General features: G+C 40.8%; 2 protein-coding genes across 4 annotated transcripts in view; one reads left to right on the top strand and one right to left on the bottom strand.

The window, feature by feature from the left end:
• Positions 1-8,679: 8,679 nt before the first annotated feature.
• Positions 8,680-24,852, top strand: part of LOC124266982 — an 82,511-nt gene continuing 66,338 nt past the window's right edge. The window contains exon 1 of the mRNA XM_046701825.1: positions 8,680-8,777. The gene's annotated coding sequence lies outside the window, so the exon portion shown is untranslated. The remainder of the gene's footprint in view (positions 8,778-24,852) is intronic.
• Positions 21,095-24,852, bottom strand: part of LOC124266981 (protein mono-ADP-ribosyltransferase PARP12-like) — a 38,036-nt gene continuing 34,278 nt past the window's right edge. For 2 of the 3 annotated variants that reach the window (XM_046701824.1, XM_046701823.1), the window contains one exon: positions 21,095-24,296. In XM_046701824.1, coding sequence (XP_046557780.1) covers positions 23,885-24,296 — 412 coding nt within the window. In that variant the 3' untranslated portion in view covers positions 21,095-23,884. The remainder of the gene's footprint in view (positions 24,297-24,852) is intronic. The other variant, XR_006895918.1, reaches the window with a different exon arrangement.

Genomic DNA, 24,852 nt, shown 5'->3' with positions numbered 1-24,852 from the left:
AATCATATTGATATTTGGTTGTATTTATCAAGTATTTCAGATGAATATCATTCATCTGAAACGTTCTTATTATGTTTAGTATTCACAAAATATGCTGGATCTAGAGTATGGTCTCATTCTGGATTATTGTTTATCACATGACCCTAATTCCTAGCTTTTAATTGGCTAATTTCAAATTCCCATAATTCCCAAGCACCAATATGAGCACCCAGTAGAAACACTTTAGCACAGCACACCACCCAGGCAACAAGGCAACAAGGTCTACTAAACAGCATCAAACAGGTCACATATGTATCAGCACAACACGGTCTAATCAATAAGGCTCTATTCCACAAATGGTATGATATATAGTATCTGAATAAACCGCACCTCACACCCCTACAGCAGTCATGTGATCCTTTGACATTACTTGGCGTTTAACCAGCTGTAACATTATCTCCCTTGGTGTCACAACCAACGTTGTGCATATAGTTTCATGCTATTAATATTTCCTTTAACAGTTTATAATGTGGTATAATTCACATGTGTAAATGTTAGACTACAGAATTAATTGTGGTAAGCTAATTGTGATACCTATGCAAAACATTATGCAATGTAGTACATGTTTCTAAGAATTTTTATGTGTGTTTCAGGGCTTGAAGTGCATGATATATAGTATCTGAATAAACCGCACCTCACCCTACAGCGAGTCATGTGATCCTTTGACATTACTTGGCGTTTAACCAGCTGTAACACTTGTGACAAAGCTCAGGCGTTGTGACTACACACCTGTTCCAAGGACACGTGAAGATATTCCTCACGTTTTCTAGACTCAGCTTGTCCAGTCCATCAGGCTGAAGAACTCCCTGGTTGTGCGGAGTATTCAGGTTGTGACCAAAAATACAGCTATTGCTTCTGCAGACGTCAGAGAGAAGAAAATACTTGCAAATATGTAAATCTCCACAGTTTTCACCACTGGAGCACGTCCCTCTATTCATAACATGTTTCTTACAAACTGCAATGCTAATTTCAATTCTAGCAGAAGTGGATGATAGGCTTTCGCCCTCTGATACTACCACTACACTTTGAACATTTTCCAGCTTCCTTTTTGGTTGAGTAGCATCATCCAAACTTCTACTCTTCATCTTCTTCAGGGACTGAAAGATTGTCAGCAATGATAATTCACATCGTCTTTGGGCAGATAAAATCTTCAACACATTTATTTCCAAGTCGTCTTCAGTGTCCATCTTGTAAGATAGTTGTTTAGCTGAAAAGAAATCAGCTGATAGAAACGTTATGCAATATCGATGCAGGTTATCTATACTGCGTAATGAATGTATATTTGTCAAACCATCTGGTATCTTTTCAATCATTTTCACTAGTATTTCCCAAGTTGAATTCCGATGTTAACAATATATATTTACACCACGGTTATGATTATTTCACCTCATTCAAATTCAAGGCAACATCTAATTGATGCGTCTGTGTCGAGCAATGGTGGAGAACATCTGTGAACAAGGTGACACACAAGAACCAAAATAGAAAATATCCCTCCGGAATATCTGCCCTTTTTCTGTGTTCATTGGATGGAGGGGCTGCCACTTCCCTATCCTTAGGCCCGCCAGGAGAGGACTACTTTTGGTTTCCATTGTGTTTTGCATTGGTATTGTTTTGCATTTATTTTGTAATTGTCTCTATTTTGGTTGCCGAAACTCACCTACTGCCTTGCAGATTTTAAAGGCTCCTTTTAACCGAACAATAGCTGAGCGCCATATCTCCGACACCAGCGGTACGAAAATGGCGAGACCCGAAAAACAATCAACGGAATGGGTTACGCGTTTACCTAAAGCCATTCATAGCTGCAAATCAATCAAGAAATCACTAAATTTCAGATTGACAAAATAACGGTTGACGCCATTAAAATGAAATTGGTGATCTGCCGAATCATCTGCAAAATCGACTATTAAAAGAGAAGAAACTGTCTGACCGGGTAGTCATAAGGTATGCATAACAGACCAGTGAACTTGAAGGAGGGGATGCGCGTTGCGCTACATGATTCGGTGTAGTCCATCAAAACGTAAAGTATCGATTGGGCTGATATCAAAGAAGGTCAGTCCTATTTGTATTAATTCTGAAGGATGGACCAGGTCGAGGATTCGTGAGAGGAGGAATTACTAATCATACCTCACCACACGGTGGGTACTTCCATTGAAGAAATAGGCAAAATGTGGGGACATCGAGATGATGGTCGACGCTGTCGGGCACCCATCTCTTAATCTATCGTTTGGGCATTATTTACGCTAAGTAATGCCATAGGAGGAAAGTGATGGAACATTGTTTGATGTCCGTGGCTCTTTTCGATGGTGGTGGGAGCTGCGTTGACCGCAGAGGTCCTCTCCCAGAGGACCTGTTCTCGTCAAAGCCCACATCGTATATACTACTACCGATGTGAAAACCTGATGCCCATTTGATATTTATGGGGTATTATATGTTTTATGTTCTATTGATGTTGTTTAACGCCGCACTTCCAGCTATATAGCCAAGCGGTTGGTTGACTGTTGTTTAAGGGTCACATGCAACGTAAAAGGCAGAACTTTGCAGATTCTGATACCTTTCGGTATGGACTTTTACCGAAACAAATCATCAAAATGCAAATTCAACTTATAAAGTTGAAAAATAACGCGATGAAAAACCGCAAAATCGGAGTTCAAACGTTTCACTAATTTTCCCCGACTTTTCCGCGGAAAACTGGTTTCAACAGCCGGGCTGCGCTCGCATAGCAATATGTGCAGTGAAATAGGTTTGCGCAACTTGGAAGCGGGCTGTCCAGAGAATACTCGGTGAAGGCTTTGGTGTGAGCTATTTTCTAATGTTATCATACCTTGTCCTTTGGCGATCACAGTTTTAATTCGCGGGCTTTTCGTTTTAAGGTACATAAATCACTTACAGTTTATATGTTGAGAAAGCTGAGAATTTATGCATTCCATGCATAATTGTAATGAAACGTAAATACTACTTGGTCAATAGTTATTGCAAGGTTTGTTTGGGGTTGTCATTATGCTGCTCTCCAGCATTGAGGGCATTAAACTCCCTGCACAGAACACAATAATTGTGAATTGTTGTGCTTTATAAATCCACGTGTTATTATTGCCTCACACACAACAACAATCTTAGGCTGCCACTGGCGATTCCATTCAAGTGAGGACTCTCATACACTGTGGCATTCATACACTGGCTCCACGAAAGTGAATAGGCCACGATCATTCATTTGAGCCTACATATCCCCGTCACGCTTAATACCCACATGTTCCACGCTTATCTCCCTTGATAACACAACTGCTGACCTACAAATCAAGGTAAAGCTATTCTAAACCGAACCATTTACGTGAGGCTCTTATAAAACAGCACAGGCCTCACTCTCACAGTCTCACAGTCAGTGAACCACGTTGTTTTCCCTACTACCTAGCCCTCACTGCAATAGTAAAGCCCTAAATGAATCAAGTCGAGATTTCCTCAGGTTCCGGAATCTCCCATCTAACTGGGCGTCCTTTTTTTACTATCAAAATTATAATATTCAGAGATTAAGCGTCACTCTACACTCTCAGGTACTTCAAGATATATTGAGCGTTAGAGTGTGAGACTTGTCATATACCTGTTCAAACACACCCTGTCGCTGTATGTTTACATCTGACTGTTGAAATGAACAAGACTGTTGAAATGAACCTGGATCAATCGACCTGTCGTTCTTTCGACTGTAATACTGTACCCTAACACTGTACTGCAACACACACACACAAAAAGAGAAATATGTTACCTGTGTTATGGTTGATGTTACAACTGCCACAAACAGCTTACTTGATTTGTGATTGCTTCCCTCGCCTTGTGGCTCAGACGCCTCGTTCTCGGAACTGTTACGTATCCTACTTTTTGTTTGTGATACGTTTCCGAGAAAAAGACATTGTCCATGAAATGTATAGGTTAACGATCGATTTGGTGGTAGTGATAGGGCGGCCGCATTACTATCGATTCATTTAGTTAGTATGTTACATGATCGACTGACGAAGCACTTTGTACCGCGTTTCCGAGAAGAGAGACATTTCCAGAAATTGTAGACATTAAAGGGGAAGTGAAGTGAAACTAGCAACCGTGCAGATTTAGTTACTTCAGCCAATATTACGGACTTGCCTGGGAGCGACTCGTTTGTCCTGTTTATAAAGCAATCCGGATTAGTCAACTTTAGTCCGTTACCATAGACACTGCCATGATGAGTTCGCTGACATCGGGTGTGTTTGCAGAGGTCAACATTGCTAACAGTACATCGTTTTCTTCATCGCCGTCTTCAGTTTCCTGGGCAGTAGGAAATCCACATTTCACGGATGATCCCTTGATCTAATGGCTTTGGGTCCGTAATCCGTAATTGAGAGAGTCCTGATTATAAAACGAGCTTTGATAATAAATTAAGAACAATTTTGCCGGGACTCAGAGAGGATTATGTCCGGATTATGGAGAAAACCGGTTTACAAAGATTTGACAGAATCTACAGTAATTGTTTTGAAACTAGTAGAAAAATAAAAATCTAACCATTAGACCACGATACAAAAATGTATATATATGATAATAGATCACTCTTAAGAAAGGTATGATCACTGTACTTTGGACCATGGGGACTTATAGTACCTCTCCTTCCTTCATTGTGTACCAGTATCATATATATACAGTGGGATCTGTCAAATCCGGATTCGTTGTAAACCGGTTTTCTCAATATTCCGGACTGGTGAAGGCTGATAGGGAACATACCCACTGTTTTAAAGGCCTTCATACCAAAATACCATAACCACACAAAACATGTGATGAAGGTCGATAGGGAACACACATACCTCAATCACCCACTGTCTTGATCGCCTTCATTCCGAAATACCTAAACCACACAAAACATGTTTAAAGGCCGATAGGGAACATACCCACTGTCTTGAAGGCCTTCATCCCCAAATACCTAAACCACACAGTTAACCTAAATCACACGGCGGTAAAGAACAAGCAAGCAAGCAAGCAACCAAATACCTAAATCACACAAACCGTGAAGAAAGCCGATTCGGAACACACCCATGTTAAACGTTTTGTGTAATTTTAGATTTTATGGCGACTCTTTGTGGCTCAGTAGAGGGTGGTATGTTGCGTTGAAAATTTTTGAAGTGTGAAGCATCATGTTTCCATGAGTAAACCATGCTTAGAAAAAAAGGTTTCGTTCAGTTTCTTTACACATTTATGTAGTAAACTGACTATTAATAGTTAGTAACGCACGCACTGAATGAGTTTGGTTTTACGCCGCTTTTAGCAATGTTCCAGCAATATCACGGCGGGGGACACCCGAAATGGACTTCACACTTTGGACCCATGTGGGAATCGAACAGGGGTCGTAAGCGTGACGAACTGACGCTTTAACCATTAGGCTACCCCATACGCTCTGAGATGTCTTGTTTTTTACTATTGTGGTACTGATGTAGTAATCTTGTTTGTACCAACAGCATATAAACAATGAATTTGAGTCACTTCACATGCAGTGTTTACAAAAACAATTCACTTGCACCTAAGAGACCCGTGAAATTCCGGGTTAAAACTGGTCTTCAGCAACCAAGAGGTGACCAACGGGATCATACAGTCAGGCTCGCTGACTTGGTTGACACGTAATCATATTTCAGTTGCTTAGATCGATGCTCATGATGTTGATCACTGGATTGTCTGATACAGACTCGATATTTTAAAGAACATATAGTTGGAGTATTGCTGAGTGCAGCGTTAAATAACAAACAAACAAACAAATAAAACAAACAAACGTGCACCTGCCAAGTGACACAGTGATGTGGAATTAGTATATCAATAAAATGATTGGGGAATAGACTGACAAGCGCGAATGTAAAAAATATCTGTTCATTTCAACTACAGTAGGGTACGGTTGTTACGAACCAAAAGGATGGTTATATCAGTCGGTTCGTTACAAGTGTGTTCGTTATAACCGTAGTTCGTTATACGCTTTGCGACTATAGTATACAGCAAGTGGCTGGAACAGAAAGACAGGTCGTTATATCAGTCGGTTCGTTACAAGTGAATTCGGTATAAGCGTAGTTCGTTATACGCGTTGCGACTATAGTATAGAGCAAGTGGCTGGAACAGAAAAACAGGTCGTTATATCAGTCGGTTCGTACAAGTGAATTCGGTATAAGCGTAGTTCGTTATACGCATAGCGACTATAGTATACAGCAAGTGGCTGGAACAGAAAGACAGGTCGTTATATCAGTCGGTTCGTTACAGGTGTGTTCGCTATAAGCGTAGTTAGTTATACGAATTGCCACTATGGTATAGAGCAAGTGGCTGGAACAGAAAGACAGGTCGTTATATCACTCGGTTCGTTACAGGTGTGTTCGGTATAAGCGTAGTTCGTTATACGCATAGCGACTATAGTATACAGCAAGTCGCTGGAACAGAAAGACAGGTCGTTATATCAGTCGGTTCGTTACAAGTATGTTCGGTATAACCGTGGTTTACTGTGTACAGGATAAGTGGACGGGGTAACTGCATTGGGGTGGACCGTCGTGCTGAAGACAATTCCAGGTAATGTAAGTGTGTGTGTATGCAATGTAAGTGTGTGTATGTGTGTTAATGCAATTGTGTGTGTCTCTGTGTGTGGTGTAGTGTGGGTGAGTTAGTGCCACCGTGTTTGTGTGTGTGGTCTAAATGTAAGTGTGTGGGCTAGTGCCTTCGATTTTGTGTGCATGTGGTGTAGTGTTGGTGAGTTAGTGCCACCGTGTTTTATGTGGTGTGTGTGTTAATGCAAGTGTGTGTGTGTTAATGTAAGTGTAATGTGTGTGTGTGGTGTAGGCTCTGTGTGTGTTAGTGCCACCGTATTTTATGTGTGTGTGTGTGTGTGTGTGGTGTAGTCTGTGTGTGTTAGTGCAACCGTGTTTGTATATGTGGTGTTCATGTAATGTGTGTGCTAGTGGCTGTGTGTTTTTTGTGTGTATATTAGTGCGAGAGTGTGTGTGTTGATATAAGCGTGCGTGCGTGTGTTAGTGCAAGCGCGAGGGCGTGTTAATGTGTGTGTCTGTGTCTGCTAGTGCCAACGTGTGTTGTGTGTAAGCGCGCGCGCCCGTGTGTGGTGTTAGCCTATACGTTTTCTGTGTTGGTGTGTTAGTATAGTTTTAACCGACCGAGGTACCACGCACCAGTTTAACATGGATAACCCACACAGACTGACCCTGACCCCTCGTCAGTCCTTGTTTAGTCCCCTAATGCCAAGTAGAAGGCTCTTGCCTAATGTCAAGTAGAAGGCTCTTGCCAAGTAGAAAGCTCTTGCCTAATGCCAAGTAGAAGGCTCTTGCCTAATGTCAAGTAGAAGTCTCTTGCCTAATGCCAAGTAGAAGGCTCTTGCCTAATGCCAAGTAGAAGGCTCTTGCCTAATGCCAAGTAGAAGGCTCTTGCCTAATGCCAAGTAGAAGGCTCTTGCCTAATGCCAAGTAGAAGGCTCTTGCCTAATGTCCTAATGCCAAGTAGAAGGCCTTGCCCTGTGTCTCTTGCCTAATGTAAGTAGAAGGCTCTTGCCTAATGAAGGCTCTTGCCTAATGCAAGTAGAAGGCTCTTGCCTAATGCCAAGTAGAAGGCTCTTGCCCAAGTAAAGGCTCTTGCCTAATGCCAGGTAATGCCAAGAGTAGAAGGCTCTCTGCCCAAGTAATGTCAAGTAGAAAGCTCTTGCCTAATGCCAGAGTAGAAGGCTCTTGCCAAGCTCTTGCCTAATGCCAAGTAGAAGGCTCTTGCTCTTGCCTAATGTCAAGTAGAAGGCTCTTGCCTAATGCCAAGTAGAAGGCTCTTGCCTAATGCCAAGTAGAAGGCTCTTGCCTAATGTCAAGTAGAAGTCTCTTGCCTAATGCCAAGTAGAAGGCTCTTGCCTAATGCCAAGTAGAAGGCTCTTGCTGAACGGTGTGCTAGTAACGTCTGTGGTAGACTTACAACGAAATTATGTCCACAGTAGTCTTTTCCTTAAATGCCAAATGAAGATCTTGCCTAGAAGCCAGAGTAAAGGCTCTTGCCTAATGCCAAGTGAAGGCTCTTGGCGGGGCCGAATAGAATCGACTCTGCCTAATGCCAAAATAGAAGGAGCTCACGGACCTTCCTCTCCCAGACAAACACTGTATCTACTACACCACGGATGCGCTCTAGGATTACTGCTGCTCTGGATCAAGAGAGAACACGGCACTGGGACTATATTACACCTAGTTCACGTATCGTGAGAAGGAAGTAACATCCCCAGTCTGTTATGTAACTAAACAATTATACATTCACCGGCTGTATATATGTTAGAGTGCACGTCACACGCCAAATAGTCTGTCTCAAGTCCCCGAACCACATATTTTCCCTCCTGCCCAGCTATTCCTGCAGTGCTAAAGCCCTAAATGAAGCAAGTCTAGATTTCCTCAGGTATTGAATCTCCCTTCTCACTGGTTCTCCTTCTCAATTTAAAAGGAATTGTTTGTTTCTGTCAAAATTATATACATTCAGAGACTAAATGTTAGTCTAATTGTTAAAGTTCTCAAAACAGCTGTAGACAACCTCTGTGCAGTGAGTGCTTCACAACAGCCAAGTCACAACTACCTACTTTCGTTATTGTTATACCTGAATGTAATATCCTACCTGAACGGTGATGCGAGTTCTCGATGACATGAAGCGTTACGAGTTGCCTGCATTGAAATGTCATTTTCATTTTACGGTTAATCAATGCACCGCTTTTGACACGAGACAAATAACAGGTGAGTTTAGTTTACTCTGTAATAAATGTCCGTCCATGTACGTTACAAGGATATATACATATGTCACCTTTCCGTTGTATTCACTAAAGTCGCCATCTTAATACCCTGCTTATGCTGAAACGCCATGATCGGGACACCTTGTACCCGACAGCCATATTTCTGTTTGATGAGATAAGTATATTTGACTTTATTTTTCGAGTTTTGAATAATTTCAGGTTGCATATTGACATTTTATTACTATTACTTCATTAATTACCTGGGGCGGCCATTACCCCTACATGCCACTACCCCTACAGCTTATAACAACATAGTTTATGGTCTGTTGCATAACTAATCTCCTGCCTGTTACCTATTCCATACAGTGGACTGGTCCACTTAAGATGCACAACATGACACAAGACAGATTTTAAAAGTGACTTTAATACATGTGTTATCACAAAGTACCACATCATTGAGATCAATTGTCAAGTTTTTCAGTCTATTTACATTCAGTGTTTTCATATCATCATATAAGGATGAACAAAAGATCACATTATCACAAGTGTTTCATATCAACATATCAGGATGAGAGAAAGACCACATTATTACATTATCACAAGTGTTCAAGTGTCAGTGTTACAGTCTATCCAAGCTTGAGCAGGTAGCCGACGGCGTCAAGAAACTGAAGAGGGGATTTCTGTCCACGCTGAAGCTGTTCCTTGAGTCTGCACAGACGGTTGTCGATCTCTCTGTACACTCGTTTTCTGTTTGTTGGCGCAGCACCAAAGTCAATCTGAGCAATCCTCACTCTCTCGGCGTGTTCGACTCTCCTGATGACTTCTACAAATCTGTAGATGTTCGGGTGCCTGTGTGGAATTTCTCGATTCAGACGGTTGTGGAATCCTTCCAGGTTGTTGTTTGTCCTCGGCCCAGCTGTCAAGTTGTGGTTCCACAGGTGAAGAAAAAATCTGGCAGTGTCGTCGACCCATGTTGTCACGATGTAGTCGTTGAAGTCGCCAGCTCTTGGGACGTCAGGAGTGTCATCCATGGCTTCAATCCAAGTGTCTTGGACCGCGGCTTGAGGAAGTAGAGGTAGTCCAGCTGCTCTCCTGATCCACTTGGTGACTTCGGGGTTTTCCTTGTAGGCAACAGCTAGTCCAAGATCCTGAACCTTCCTCCAGATGGCTTGACAGAAATGGAAGAAACAGCCCTTCACGTCAGCAGTGGGAAATTCTGTTTCTATGGCGTGGATTGCTGCTAGCTCAAAATCGGTCTGGATGCAGGCAGGATCAAGCGGTCTGTTGAGTCTCTGCTGAACTTCATCCTTGAGCAATCGGAAGAGTCTGGAGTAGGTTGTTGTCTGGCGGTCCGGAAGAAGGGCGAAGATGAGGGGATATGTTGAGCTGCCACGTCTTGCATGGATGATGTATGCTTGATTCCACAGTGCAGGACAGGCTGTGAAAGTTCCATCCATGTAGAGGTTGTCAGCTGACTGCAAGGCTTCAAGACTCTCTTGTGTTCCGAAGGCCAAGATCTTGTCGTCATGGCCGTCCGCAAACAGGAGGAATGGTCTACCATCTGCTGTCTGCGTCCAGGGATCTTGGAGGTCGACTTCTGATCTCGTCTGTGGTAAGACAGGAATCGTCTTCTGGCGGTGGCGGTACAGGGCACTGCTAACAGATGGAAAGGAGGGCATGGTACGTGTCTCGTCATCAGTCAGGTTGGTAAGCTCGTTGTTGTAGACGGTGCGCATCGGTATTGACTCCTCCCTGGCTCTCTTCCTCAGGTTGCTGACAAACCGGACCTTCTGGCTATCCTCTGGTGGGTGATTGTGTTCAGTCGTATTTCTTACCACATCGCCAACAGTTGTGACTCTTCCTTTGCATGTTGACTGCACACACTTCCAGTGTACACAGGTCTGTCGCTCAACATTCTTAGTGTGAAGATATCCATCCAACAGAACTTGACGGCTACCTCTCCGTGACATAACAAACTCAACATTGCGAAGACCAGCCATGTTGATGCCATGTTTGTTTCATGTCAGCACTTATATACTGTATGGAACAATCTCAATTTCCTGTATCATCTCCACGTTTTATTTCTCTCAACTTCTCAACATTGTAATATATGTAACATTAAAGTGCACTATAACAACTTTTCTTAACAACATTTAGCAATCACAACACTTTTCCAATTGTATGTTTCTTCTACTCAGGGTTGAGGTTTGTTTTCATCATGAGACCACTAATTTCCTTGCCACAAAAGACTAATCACATTTATGCATCCCTTGATCTCATCTATGCTCCATGCACTAATCCCTCTTTAGGATTAGTCTATTATATCAGACAGGTAAATGCTAGGTGTTGTTTTAACTAGCTGTAGGGGTACTGGAGTGTAGGGGTAGTGGCATGTAGGGGTTATGGGTGTGAACCTAGCCTAGTGGTTAAAGCGCTGGCTCGTCACGCCGAAGACCCGGGTTCGAATCCCCGCATGGGTACAATGTGTGAAGCCCATTTCTGGTGTCCCCCCGCCGTGATGTTGCTGGAATATTGCTGAAAGCGGCGTAAAACCAAACTCAGTCAGTCATTAATTACCTACTACTACTGCTGCTGTTGCTACTGCTACTAGTACTACTACTACTTCTACTGCTGCTACTACTACTACTACTACCACTACTACTACTACCACCACTGCCACGTCACCGTTACTACTACTACTACTACCACCACCACTACTACTACAAGTACTACTACTACAATTACTACTACTACTACTACTACTACTGCTACAACAACAACTACTACTATTACTACACCCACTACTACTAGTATTATTATTGCTGAAACATTTTTCGCGTCGTATCCACCGCTAAGCAGAGTTCACAGTGACGCTACATTAATTCAACCTATTATGATCGAGTTCATTCTCAGATCCAAGGGACGAATATATGGGCCAGGGGTAAATGGGTTTGTTTACATTGAGTTAGTGAGTGAGTTTAGTTTACGCTGTTGGAAGTAATATTCCAGCACTGCCATGGCAGGGATACCTGAAGTGGGCTCACAAATCACACCCAATTTTGGATTCGAACAGAAGCGAACAATTTAACCACTGAGCTACCGTCGCCATATGGACATAGGTGTGGAGACGCTGTACATAGTGCGAGGTCACGTCTATTTCCAAACGCTACTATTTAAACGAAAATACAAAAATCACGTGCATTGTCCATGAATAACATGACTACTATAGTGACATACCATTGTAGCCGATTTAATATTATCGCCATGTCGCAAAATAGACGAGCTGCCATTGTATAAGAAACATGACTCTGTTATCATCCAACCTAAACACCTCGAAACTGGAAGAAAAGTGCCGGTTCGTTGACACCAGCGGAACCAAGAGAATTCCTCTCTAAATCTTATCAGCGTCCGCCCGGAGAGCGGAAGGTCGCGGGTTCGATCCCCGACCGCGTCATACCAAAAGACGTTAAAATATGGTACTTGTTGGTCCCTGCCTGGCGCTCGGCATTAATGGGTACAACAAGGACTGGTGGGCTCGGAGTCAGTATAATGTGTCTGAGTGAGGTATTCATGCTTCACTGCGGCATGGTATCTCAGTGGGCTAGCACTATAAAACCAGCTTAAGTCTGGGCTAGTACAAGCAGCCGCACATACACATACACGCGCATGCACGTCGTCATATGATTGAAATATTCTCAAGCACGACGTTAAACCCAATTTCACCTCACCTCACCTCTAAATCTTATCAGGAACCGTAGCTGTTGTTGACTTCAGGCTTGTTTTGTGGCGTTGACAGATTTACATAAACGGAAGTTTGTTACGAATAGAACAAAATCAAGGTCGTCATCGTTATACCTCTGCTGTTTAGGAGATTTGAAATTAAGTGATTTTTCATGCTGTTAAAACTAGTGTTTCTGCAACAACTAATACTAATTTAACCTTATAGTTTGAAATGAATATTATAAAATTATTTAAATTATAATTCTAAATGAATGAAATTCAAAAACGATGTAAATATATAGTCACGGTATATCGTTTCACGCTTCATTTTCTGTGGGGGCGGAGTGGTTAAAGCGTTCGCTCGTCACGCCGGGTTCGATTCCCCATATAGGTACAATGCGTGGAGTCCATTTCTGGTGCCCCCCGCCGTGATGTTGCTGGAATATTGCTAAAAACGGCGTAAAACCATACTCACTTACTCACTCATTTTTTGAGTTCATAATATAGAAGCGGAAGCTTAACGTCGCTCTTGTGTTAAACACCTGTCTTAAAACACGAAATGTTGGACAGCTCAGACTTTATCATGACCATGTGTTAAGGAATCCCTTTTTACAAAGCCATGATATATGGTGATCGGTTTAAGGGGTGTGTCTCCACCTCAGCTGGTGGCAACACATGCAAAGGCAAGTCAAATATCCAGGTGAAATATACGAGAACATATATTCAAAATTAGGACTCGTATCCAACATTGTATTTTCCAAAGCGTCGAATTTTAAACTGTCTGCACAATGTTAGCAAGAAACGATTTAACGTTTAATAAGAAAGCAAATATTGTTTCTTTAATTATAAAATCTTCGTGTATGTTAGTGGCACAATATGATGGTACGGGACAGGTGGTGATGTTAGGACAGCGTTGCAGTCTAACTGTTAAATCCTTCGTTCAACAGGCCGAATATCCTGGTGCTCATAATATCAATCACTAAAATGTTTAAGATTCGATACTTACACGTGACGGTCCAGAACCCCGTTTCAGAAAGCTATCGTAGCCCTACGACTGTCGTAAGTCTATGTTAAGTAAGGGAGTTACGGTCACCTTAGCGCTACCATCGCTTTGTGAAATGGAACCCTGGGCCCCTTTCAGAAAGCTATCGCAGCGCTACGACTGTCGTAAGTCTATGTTACAGTATGGGAGTTACGATCACCTTAGCGCAACGATCGCTTTGTGAAATGGAACCCTGGGCCCCGTTTTAGAAAGCTATCGCAGCGCTACGACTGTCGTAAGTCTATGTTAAGGATAGGAGTTACGATAGTTTTGGACCCTGTAGTCAGAATATTGCATGGGGTGGCCAGTAGAGACACTCACACCAATAGTACTGAAACCACCACGGTGTAAATACGGTTTAACACTGCATGAAACATTCTAGCAGTATTTTAAAATGCACTTTTCATTAATAACAACCTATGCGGTAAGACTGTTTTGCTTCAATATACGTGTTTCTAAATTTGCCCATGGTAAGGGCTTTCAAAGAATGTTTTTAATATCATTCTTTCAGAGTGAGTGAGTTTAACGCCGCTTTTAACAATATTCCAGCAATATCACGGCTGGGGACACCAGAAATGGGCTTCACACATTGTACCCATGTCGGGAATCGAACCCGGGTCTTAGGCGTGACAAGCGAACGCTTCAACCACTAGGCTTCCCACCGCCCCTCGTTCTTTCAGAACGTGAATAAATAATGTCAGTTGTTTTAATCTGCCATGTAATCTTTTGGGTTATGAGATTGTAGCGGCATTGAATGAGATAGATATGACCTGTTTTACTATAGTCTGTTTGTAGTGAAAACGTACCGATGCATTTCACTTTAAACAAAAAAGTAAATCAAATAAAGTGAAATTAGGATTGCGAATCCTCATATTTTACCTTGCCAATTGAACATTTAAATCTCAGAATTTTATTCAACTTAGGATAAAAGTTGTTTAACAAACAATCATAGTTTCAGATCGCTATTATTGGTTTGTATTACAAGGGGGTAAGCGCAGTAGTTGGAACAGTGAAACAAATGCACGTGCGGTACGTGATGAGCGTTAACTTAGACCATCCCTGCTTGTTCTCGGTGTTTCATTTGATGTGAATACCCCCTTGTAATAGAAACTAATGATAGCGATGTAAAACTATGATCGTTTGTTAAACAACTTTAGCCCTAAGTTGAATAAAAATCTCGGATTTAAGTGTTCAATTGGCAAGGTAAAATTATGAAGATACGCAGTCTTAATTTCACTTTATTCGATTTACTTTTTGGTTTAAAGTGACATTCATCGGTACGTTTTCTCTGCAAACAGACTATAGTGGGTTATCAATGTTGTCCTGTATGACAGATCGAAAACAGTGTTGACCTTCACTGTACTGTGCGTTTAATCTGGGACGGTCACATGTGCGTAAGGGAGTGCACGTGTGCTTAAGTGTGTCAAAGATCTTCGGAAAAAACTGCGATAAAACGGTGATTATATATATATATACATGTATATATATATATATATATATGTATATAATATAAACTACACAGGGCACAACAGCCGACACAATATTCAAACAATGGCAGCAACAATGTGAGAAAGAAGAAATCAATTCTTATAACAGATGGGATAAAAACCTCTCATGGCTGAAGAAGTACGAACAAGAATTTTCTTCCAAAATCTACGCTGATAATCCGTGGCTGAAATCTAAATCAAACAAACATGAAGGAAAATCCAAACTTCGTGAGTCAGTCCACCACAATTCGAAATCCAGATCAGTTACATTTATCGGAAGCAAGACCAAGAATGGAAGGATAATGACGAATAACAGTAATGTTCACTTCCAGTCTTGAGTTCCATACCAGCAGAAAACACACTAGGAGGAATACACAAATCAGAATCCAGTGTCACTTGAAATCAAGGTAAAACTGATGTATTCCCCTCACAAAGCCACAGATACTATAACACTGAAAATCCTTTTTTTATTCAACACTTGGAATGTGAAGAAAAGAAGGAAGATGAAAAACCAAAGACAGTAGACATAAAGATATTTAACTTGTCCAGGCGCCCTTTAACAGAAGATGAAATTACAATATTAACTAAGGGACTCAAATTTACACCTACCCCAAAATCAAGTAACTGCAATGAAGTGAAAGAAGACTTAACTGAATTGTGCAGAAAACTCCGAAATGAGGAATACTTTTTCGAGTGTGAAAATGGGGAGGAATCCCTAGTTAGAAATAAAAGTTTTTGGTGCGCCAAAAAGGGACCAAACAAACATTTGGATAATTTTGTGGATCAAATAAACAGTTATCCAATAATTCCTAACGCAAGCAAGAAACACTCTAATATAACCAGCAAACAGAGAGATTCTTTAAACTCTTTGGCCAATGATCCAAACATCATAATAAAAGAAGTTGACAAAGGCGGAGCAACAGTGATAATGGATTCAACGAACTACAAACACATGGCAATGGACTTACTCCTCGACAAATGTACTTATGTCCCGTGCAGTGAAAAAGAGTCAGACAGTGTACTTCGGAAATTAAAGAACCTAACCAGTCAGTACTCAGAAGAGCTCACATCAAAGGAATAAAATTATATAACACATTTTGACTGCAAATCGAGCAATTTCTATGGCTTACCCAAAATTCATAAAAGTAAGGAGATCATAAGACAATGTAAAATCCTAAAAGCAGCTATGTTGAGATGGAACACCCGGGAGATTTGAAACTCCGACCTATAATTGCAGGCCCAGGGTGTGCTACACATAGACTCAGTAATTTCATTGATATTTTATTGAAACCAATCTCATCAAATGTTAAAAGTTTTACTCGTGACACCATGCATTTCCTTTCCTCTTTACCACAAAACGTTAATGAAACAAGCAAACTTGTAACTTTTGATGTAAAAAATTTGTATTCAAATATCCCACATAGCCTAGGAATTAAAGTGTTGGATTATTGGTTAAACCGTTGTGAAGAACACATACCTGAGCGAATTTCAAAATCATTCATTTTGAAAGAGTTGAATTCATCTTAAAAACAATATTTTCTTTTTGACGATAAGTACTATAAACAGATTAAAGGGAACAGCCATGGGAACCAAAATGGCGCCGACTTATGACTTGTCTTAGGATATCTGGAGGAAAAGTTCAAGCATAAAATCAGTCAAATTCTTGGAGAGGATGTTGCCCATTATTTCATGGAAAATTGGAAAAGATTTCTAGACGACTGCTTCATAATTTGGCCATTTTCTGAGGAGAAACTAAATACATTTTACGAACTAATAAATAGCATGGACGAAAATCTTGTTTTCACTATGGAGGCAGATGAAACTAAAACAGCTTTCTTAGACACAATGGTCATCAAATCGGGGCGGAAATTGGACATAGATATCTCCTATAAACCTACAGATACGAAACAATATTTAAACTTCAAATCTTGTCATCCGAGCCACACCAAAAGAAGTCTTCCATATATCCTGGCACGAAGAATATGTACAATAGTTTCAAACCAGGACACCCGCAATCAAAGACTGTATGAACTTAGGATGTTTTTACTAATACGGGAATATCCAAAATCTCTTGTTGAAGACGGAATATATAAAGCTTTACAGCTTAATAGAGAAGATCTTTTGACAGGAACGATGAAACAAACCAATGAGGAAAAAGTAATTGCTTGTGTATCTACTTATAATCCTTTGAACCCAGAACATAAAAACAAATATGTGCATCTTCGAACAAGATGAAAAACTGAAATCAATGCTGAAATCTAGAAAAGTAATAAATAGCAAAAGGCAAAATCAGAATCTTAAAAGATACTAACAAAAGCCAAATTTATTTTAAAGAAACAGAATTTATCAAATCCTACTGTGTCTAGATGCAACAGAGGTAACTGTGGAACGTGTCGACATATTGTTGAAGGACACTCTGTAACTTTCACGAGACACAGAGAATTCTATGTAAAACAGAATTTTGACAGCTCTTGCAAAAACATAATATATGTCACAACATGCAATGTCCCTGAAGGTCAATCAGAAAATTTAAGAACGAAACATGTTTCCTGAGAAATCCCACTGAGTGAACATCTAGGCATTCTGTTTTTCCATAGACAAGTTCATTCATCTATGTAATATATATATTTGGGTTTGTCATACGAAGATCTTCAAGGCACAGCTTCAGTAGTGTGGCAACAGATCAAGCCCTGGAACAAACCATCAACAGGGATGGCAAAAGCAAAGGAGGAGTTATTGGTCTGACACTACGCAAAGGTGCTCTTACCCGATGGTTAAAGACAAGGCATATCACTGCAGAATACGCTGAAGCGTTTAAGCCTCTGTGTAGTGATCGGAGCAGGACTGATAAGCCACATGAGGAACTTGGAAATGCAAGGCTTGTCAGGGATGAACAGGATGTTACCAACATCATGGAGGCTGCTTCTCAATATCAAAATCCATTTGACCTACTGACTGTGCCTTCAGAATTGATCAACATTGCCACTGGACAGGTTGCCTCAGTTGAGGTAAGTAAAAGTTTGAATGGCTTCTTGGATAAAGGCAAGAAGAAACACCAGGATTTCCTAGCAAAGCGCCTCGTTAAAGTAACTAAGAACAAGAGTTTCTGGGATCCGGAACCTCGCATGAAAGTACTGACATTTTCAGAGATGCGCAAAGGTTTGCCAACAAAGAAGACTGACAGGTTTATGGTGGATTCTGAGGTGCTTTTTCGTCGACTGCTGGTTGTATCGAAGCAGAGAGATGTCAGTTTGGAATCTGTCCTTAAACATGAACTTGCAGCAGTCCCACCTTCCCTTTTCCATGATGATGGCACGATGAGGAAATGCACCAAATCTGATCTAGCAATGAAACTTGAAGCTACATGTGATGAAGTTCACAGCTTGAACACAGGTCCCAGCACAGCTTATGTAGTTGATGGCATGGCACTCTTGCAAAGCTTGAAAGACACACAGTTCACAACCTTTGATGACTTAGGACATTGCGTTCTTCGACGGTTGAAGGTAAATCTTGATAGCAGTCTTGGTGTTGGCGCCATTGCCATTGTGTTTGATAGATATGACAGCCCAAATTCAATCAAACAGTTGGAGCGACAAAGACGTGGAGATGAGTCAGGAGCCACGTTTGATGTAAAAGGTGGCCGTACAGTTCCAAACTACAGAAAATTCCTAAAGAATTCTGCTAACAAGGCAAGCTTAGCAGTATTTGTTTCAGAATATATTCTGCAAAGAAAAGAATTTCTTCTCAGTGGACAGGAACTCATCATTGCTGGTGGATTTGTTGATGGTTGTATTTCAAAATGTATCAATGAAAACAGTGTGTCCGATCTCACGGACCTATTCACTTCCCACGAGGAAGCCGATACAAGGATGGTGCTGCATGCAATTCACTTTTCAGAGCGATATGACCGTATCGTTATTCGAAGTGACGACACAGATGTCATGGATCTTCTCCTGTACTATACAAATAATGCCATGCTTAGATCATCTGTATATATGGAAGCTGGACACAACACACAGTCCACCAACAGACGGAGGTACGTTCCCATCAGTACCATAGCTGTAACAGTGGGACATGATGTCTGTCAGAGTTTGTCTGCAGCTCACACACTAACTGGCTGTGACACAACTAGCAGCTTCTACAAAGTTGGAAAATCCACTGTTTACAGCAAACTCTTGCAACATGTCAAGGAAGAATATGCATCTTTGGGGAGATTTGGTATGTCAGGCAATTTTGAGGATGATGTTACAATAGCAAGGAGATTTATTCTGTCAATATTCACGAGAAAAGACCAGCCCTGTGCAACTCTGGATCGTCTGCGATATGTGATGGCGTCAACGACTGACAAGTCTGCTGCTGATCTACCTCCCACTGAAGATGCCTTCTCCGAGCATGTGAGGAGAGCCAGGTACCAAATAGCCATTTGGTGCCAAAGTCACGTACCCATGCCAGTTCTTGGTGAGCCCAAGGACAATGGGTGGGCAGTAGATGTGAATGGTTCTTTGGAACCTGTGATGTTCTCAAAGGAGATAGCTCCAACTGAACTGAGAAATCTCACACACTTGTATTGCACAGACAACGACTGTAGTGTTGGGAAGAAGTGTCAGTGTCTCCATTCAGGCCTCAAATGCACAGAATTTTGTAAATGTGGAGGACAGGATTGTCAGAACACTACTTCTTCCACATTCTCTGACAGTGATGGAGATGAAGAATGTGACTAACACTGATCATACTACACAGAAGTTTTAAACATGACGGTTGTTGGCATATGTGATAGTCTGGATCTTACCCACAAAGTAGGTTCAAATGTGAATAACTCTTTCTATGGATATGTGAACAAATAGATAAACTTGTAGTTACATATTTTGTAGAAACTATTAGATATCTTGACGAGAGTGATAATGTGATATTAACATAGGCGTACATTTAAGTCGTGCTCAATGTATCATGAAAACAGGTGCTTGATGGGGGACAACCCCTTTTTACTATTAGGTTGTTATCAAATCCCGATACTGTTGTCATACAAAACATACAAATTGCTTTTTTCCCTTGACAGATCATAGTACAACTTGCCTAATATGTATATGGGGGTAATCAAACAAAAGATGTATTGGCTACTTACCCCAAATTGAAGTGTCCATAAAATATTCGTTTTTTTTCCCCTGTAATATGTCCCAATTAAAATCAGATAAATTAACAAGTTTATTACAACTATTCTCAGTTTTATTGATGGTTTTGTAAAGCTGAAGTCTTAAACAATCTAATGGACACAACCTTACTCTTGTTTTTGTCATTTTATTCTTTCATTGAATTTTGAAAACACATGAATTTGCAATTTTGGCTAAGATTTCATTTTTGGTGAACCAAATACAACCATTACAATTTTTTTCAAAATACATATCTATGTTGTGAACAAAGGCCACACTGTGTCCTTTAATTTGCAATCAGTTTTGTTGAAATATATGATATATTTCAGAAGTTATCACACATTTCGTGAAAATGTGTGTTTGTGTAAATTTTCATGTGTTGCTATGGCAACATGTTGGATACCATGTGCCATACCTATTTTGTGCCACCACAACCTTACTTTTCATGAAGGGTAGATATGTACCATGATATAAATTTAGGTTGTGGCTTGTTATACCTCCGGTTGGGGTTCATCTCTCTGACGAGTCAGAAACCACTAGTCTATTACTTTTCCTTCATCTATACAACTTCTAAAATGCCTCTCAAAGAAGTTAGCCTTGTGACAGTTAGGATCAGTTTCAAAGAAGTCGTACCGGAATGTGTGAGAATAATTGTGTAACTCACTCACTCACTCTGCCTCTCAGTGTCTTCCTCTTTTTTCACTCACTCACCTCACTCACTCTGCCTCAGTGTGTCTTCCCTCTTTTTTCACTCACTCACTCACTCTGCCTGTGTCTTCCCTCTTACCAAATTCCAGATGTTTAGGTTACTAAACCAGCCAGGGTCGAATATCCCAGGGAAGAAAAGGTGTCTCTTTTCTTCTGCTCCCTATCATATAGTATCCAGAGTCCCATAATACATAAAAAAGCCACAAAACTTGCAAAGAACACTTGAAAGGGAAAGCTGCTGACAACCTTTATTCTAATTTTAATGCTACAACAATACAAACTTATTTTTGCTTCCATACAGACATTTCAGAATCCTTCATTTGGTTGGTATCGGTATTCATTACACAAGAGTCCGAAAAGCGTTTCTCTCTCCAACCAACCGGGTAGACAATTTCAAATATTGATAAAACTTATAACATGTTGCAGACAGTAGATTATTCAAAACAAAGGTGAACATATATCGTGCTCAAACGAACTCGAGGATGACCCGACTAATTTTACTGTTATCATTCTGTCAGTCTAATTAAGGTCCAGTCTATTCTGTCATGACAGATTAACAATAGCACTATGAAACAATCGAGTTGCCCCTCAGTTCTTTTGAGCAGTATATTTAGTCTTAAGGTACGACAACAGCAAAGAAGATGTATTGAGAAGCTAGTAAGCGCTACAGTATCGGAGAATATACAATGATGTTATGTCAAGCGTAACTTAAAGGACAGAGTTCAGTCTACGTGGCGGCAAATGGCGGTGTACTTTAGAACTAAATGTAAACTAGTTTGCTATACTACCACGCAGGGTAGGATTTCTACGAAGTAGACTATGTTTAACACCTGCAAGATGTGTCCCATATGAAGGGAGAGGGGTACGTATTCTGCATATACACCTGCAAGGTGTGTCCCATATGAAGGGAGAGGGGTACGTATTCTGCATATACACCTGCAAGGTGTGTCCCATATGAAGGGAGAGGGGTACGTATTATGCATATACACCTGCAAGGTGTGTCCCATATGAAGGGAGAGGGATACACATTTATGTAATGAAGTTTACTTTATGCATTCTGCTGATATCCAAGGAAAAGGATATATATTATGCATATACACCCGCAAGGTGCGCCTCATATGAAGTTAGAAGGGTACGTATTAAACATATATGTGTCTTATATGCAGGGAGGGGGTTACGTATTATGCATATACACCTGCAAGGTGTGTCTCATATGAAGGAAGAGGGGTACGTATTCTGCATATACAGTTGGTGAGTATTGTACATTATACACTTGCAACTGTCATGTGCAGGAAGGGGGATACGTATCATGCATATACACCTGCAAGGCGTGTCTCATATGCAAGAGGGGGGCATATATTATGCATATACACCTACAAGGTGTGTCTCATATGAAGGGAGAGGGGTGCGTATTCTGCATATACACTTGCAAGGTGTATCTTATATGCAGTGAGGGGAATACGTATTCTGCATATACACCTGCGAGGTGTGTCTCATATGCAAGGAGACGGACATATATTATGCATATACACCTGCAAGGTGTGTCTCATATGAAGGTAGACGTATACGTATTCTGCATATACACCTGCAAGGTGCGTCTTCATATGAAGGTAGAGCTGTACGTATTCTGTATATACACCTGCAAGGTGTGTTTCATATGCAAGTGTTGGGGATATACTACATATGTTATATTTGGGATTACACTTTCTCAGTAAAGTAGAGATTCATGTTCTTTTTGGGGTTGAGTCCCATCCGGACCTTGAAACCATACTCGAAGTGAGACATCTAGTCCCCAGCACACAACGTCAGTGATCTAACGCACTCAGCCTACGCGGCTTCCACGAAATGACAACGGTAGTCTAGATCACGTACTTTCCTGGGATAATGTTCTACATTATACACCTGCAAGGTATCTGTCATAAGTAGGGACTGGGGTAGGGATCCTGCTACATTCAGTTGCAAGGTGTGTCTAATATACATGACTTTGAGAACAAGCAGTTGCCATTATAAAGAGTGCCCAATGGAACATATACTCTCCCAAAAAAGAAACGCATTATTTTATTTTCACGAAATTAATCTGCTAACTTTAAAGTGAGATAATACATGTAACGTCGCAGCCACATTTCTGAGTATAAAAGATAGAAAGCCTTATCAACATGTATAGCTTATAAAAACTCCCTTCCCATTTGGGCGTTGCCTTCAATAGCTGTTGTGGCAAATGCGTTTCTATTTTGGGAGAGTATATAAAAAGGACGGTGAAGTGATCAAATACGAAAGTATGTATACGTATGAACACATACACATCAGAAAGTAGGCAAGTACATGTAACAAAGTACACAACAACACATACGAAAGAAGACAAGCATAAGTAGGCTAACTAGAAGACTTTACATATACATGTACATGTAAGTACACATTAGACAGTGAATATATATAAGTATGCGTAAGTAAATCCAAATACCTGGGGGTGAAAAGCATAAAAAAGATGGTGTGGGGAAATGTAATCTTCAGTATGCACATGCAAGATTTGTCTTCCATGCGATAAATATTCGGCATTATAAACCTGCAAAGGTGTGTCTCACCTGCTAATTATGGGATAGGAATTCTAGTTATACCTGCAAGGTGTATCTCATATATAAGGAATTAATATACTGAAAGCCATTAAAACATTTCGGAACAGAAATACACATAAGAATCTAAGTAAGTGTATGAAACCAAGCACAAAACTACATATACAAAAGAAGGTATAACATGACATATGTAAATATATATAGGACTTTGTAAGCACACACGCACACATTAGACAATATGTGCTTAAAATACGTACAATAGAATATATAAAAATAAGTTCAATAGAATATATAAAAGCAAGTACAATAGAATATATAAAAATAAGTACAATAGAATATATAAAAAAATAGTAAGTGTGAGTGAGTTTAGTTTTACGCCGCGTTTAGTAATATTCCAGCTATATCACGGCGGGGGACACCAGAAATGGGCTTCACAATCAGTTATATGTGATGATGTACTGTGGGTAGACCTGATCTAATGTGAAGATGACGAATATTTTTGGATCATTCACATCATCCACACAGGAGTCGAACAAGTCATGTCGATTATCAGGACTCTTGGGGGGCGGTCGCCGGAGATCTCGGCTCCCCTGTGTAAACTCCCCCACCAGTACTTGTGCCACGAACATTCTCTTTACACCCGCAGATTGCTCTGCATAGGAATCCGAATATTTTGCTTCTCTTGCAAAGTAGCTGCCTGCGCCGTGTATAGCACCTACCCTCGTGGCGCTAAAACGAAAATCAAACCCTTCCTTTGATATGGCTTCTACCGTTTCCTCCGTTGTTCCATGGAACAGTTGTCGTTCTGCTGCAGGCTTTCCAGTTCGCCTCTCCATCTTTTCTCTCCGTCTGTAAAATCAATATTAACACTTTAAAGGCATACTTCGAACCGAGGTTGTAGCACGGCATGTCAGATTTATGCGTAAGGAAAGCCCATAGTTCAATGTCAATTAATAACACGTTTCGGAACATATTCCAAAGGGATTAAAAGCATGGATATTATATGAATGGTTCATTGAAAATAGTAGCTATATTGACGTGCGTAATAACAGCCCAGCTTTACGGCACTTGTCACTATTAACTAAATGTTCATTAAGAAGTAAAAGTCATTTTAAAAGGGGTTTGAAGTCCCTGTAAACACTAAGCATGAGATACCTTTGTGCATCATGTTATCAGCGACATTTGATATTTAGTTACGTCCTCTGAAAGTGAGTGTGAGTGAGTGAGTGTAGTTTTACGCCGCACTCAGCAATATTCCAGCTATATGGCGGCGGTCTGTAAATAATCGAGTCTGGACCAGACAATCCAGTGATCAACAACTCTGAAAGTGGGGCGGCGGGGAAGCCTAGTGGTTAAAGCGTTCGCCCATCACACCGAAGACCCGGGTTTGATTCCCCACATAGAT

This window comes from Haliotis rubra, unplaced genomic scaffold (genome assembly GCF_003918875.1).
Source record: "Haliotis rubra isolate DU_JTF1 unplaced genomic scaffold, ASM391887v1 Scf1290, whole genome shotgun sequence".
In the NCBI taxonomy this organism is placed as follows: Eukaryota; Metazoa; Mollusca; class Gastropoda; order Lepetellida; family Haliotidae; genus Haliotis; species Haliotis rubra.
The sequence above is the reverse complement of the archived record's forward strand: the minus strand, read 5'-3'. Positions and strand labels throughout refer to the sequence as shown.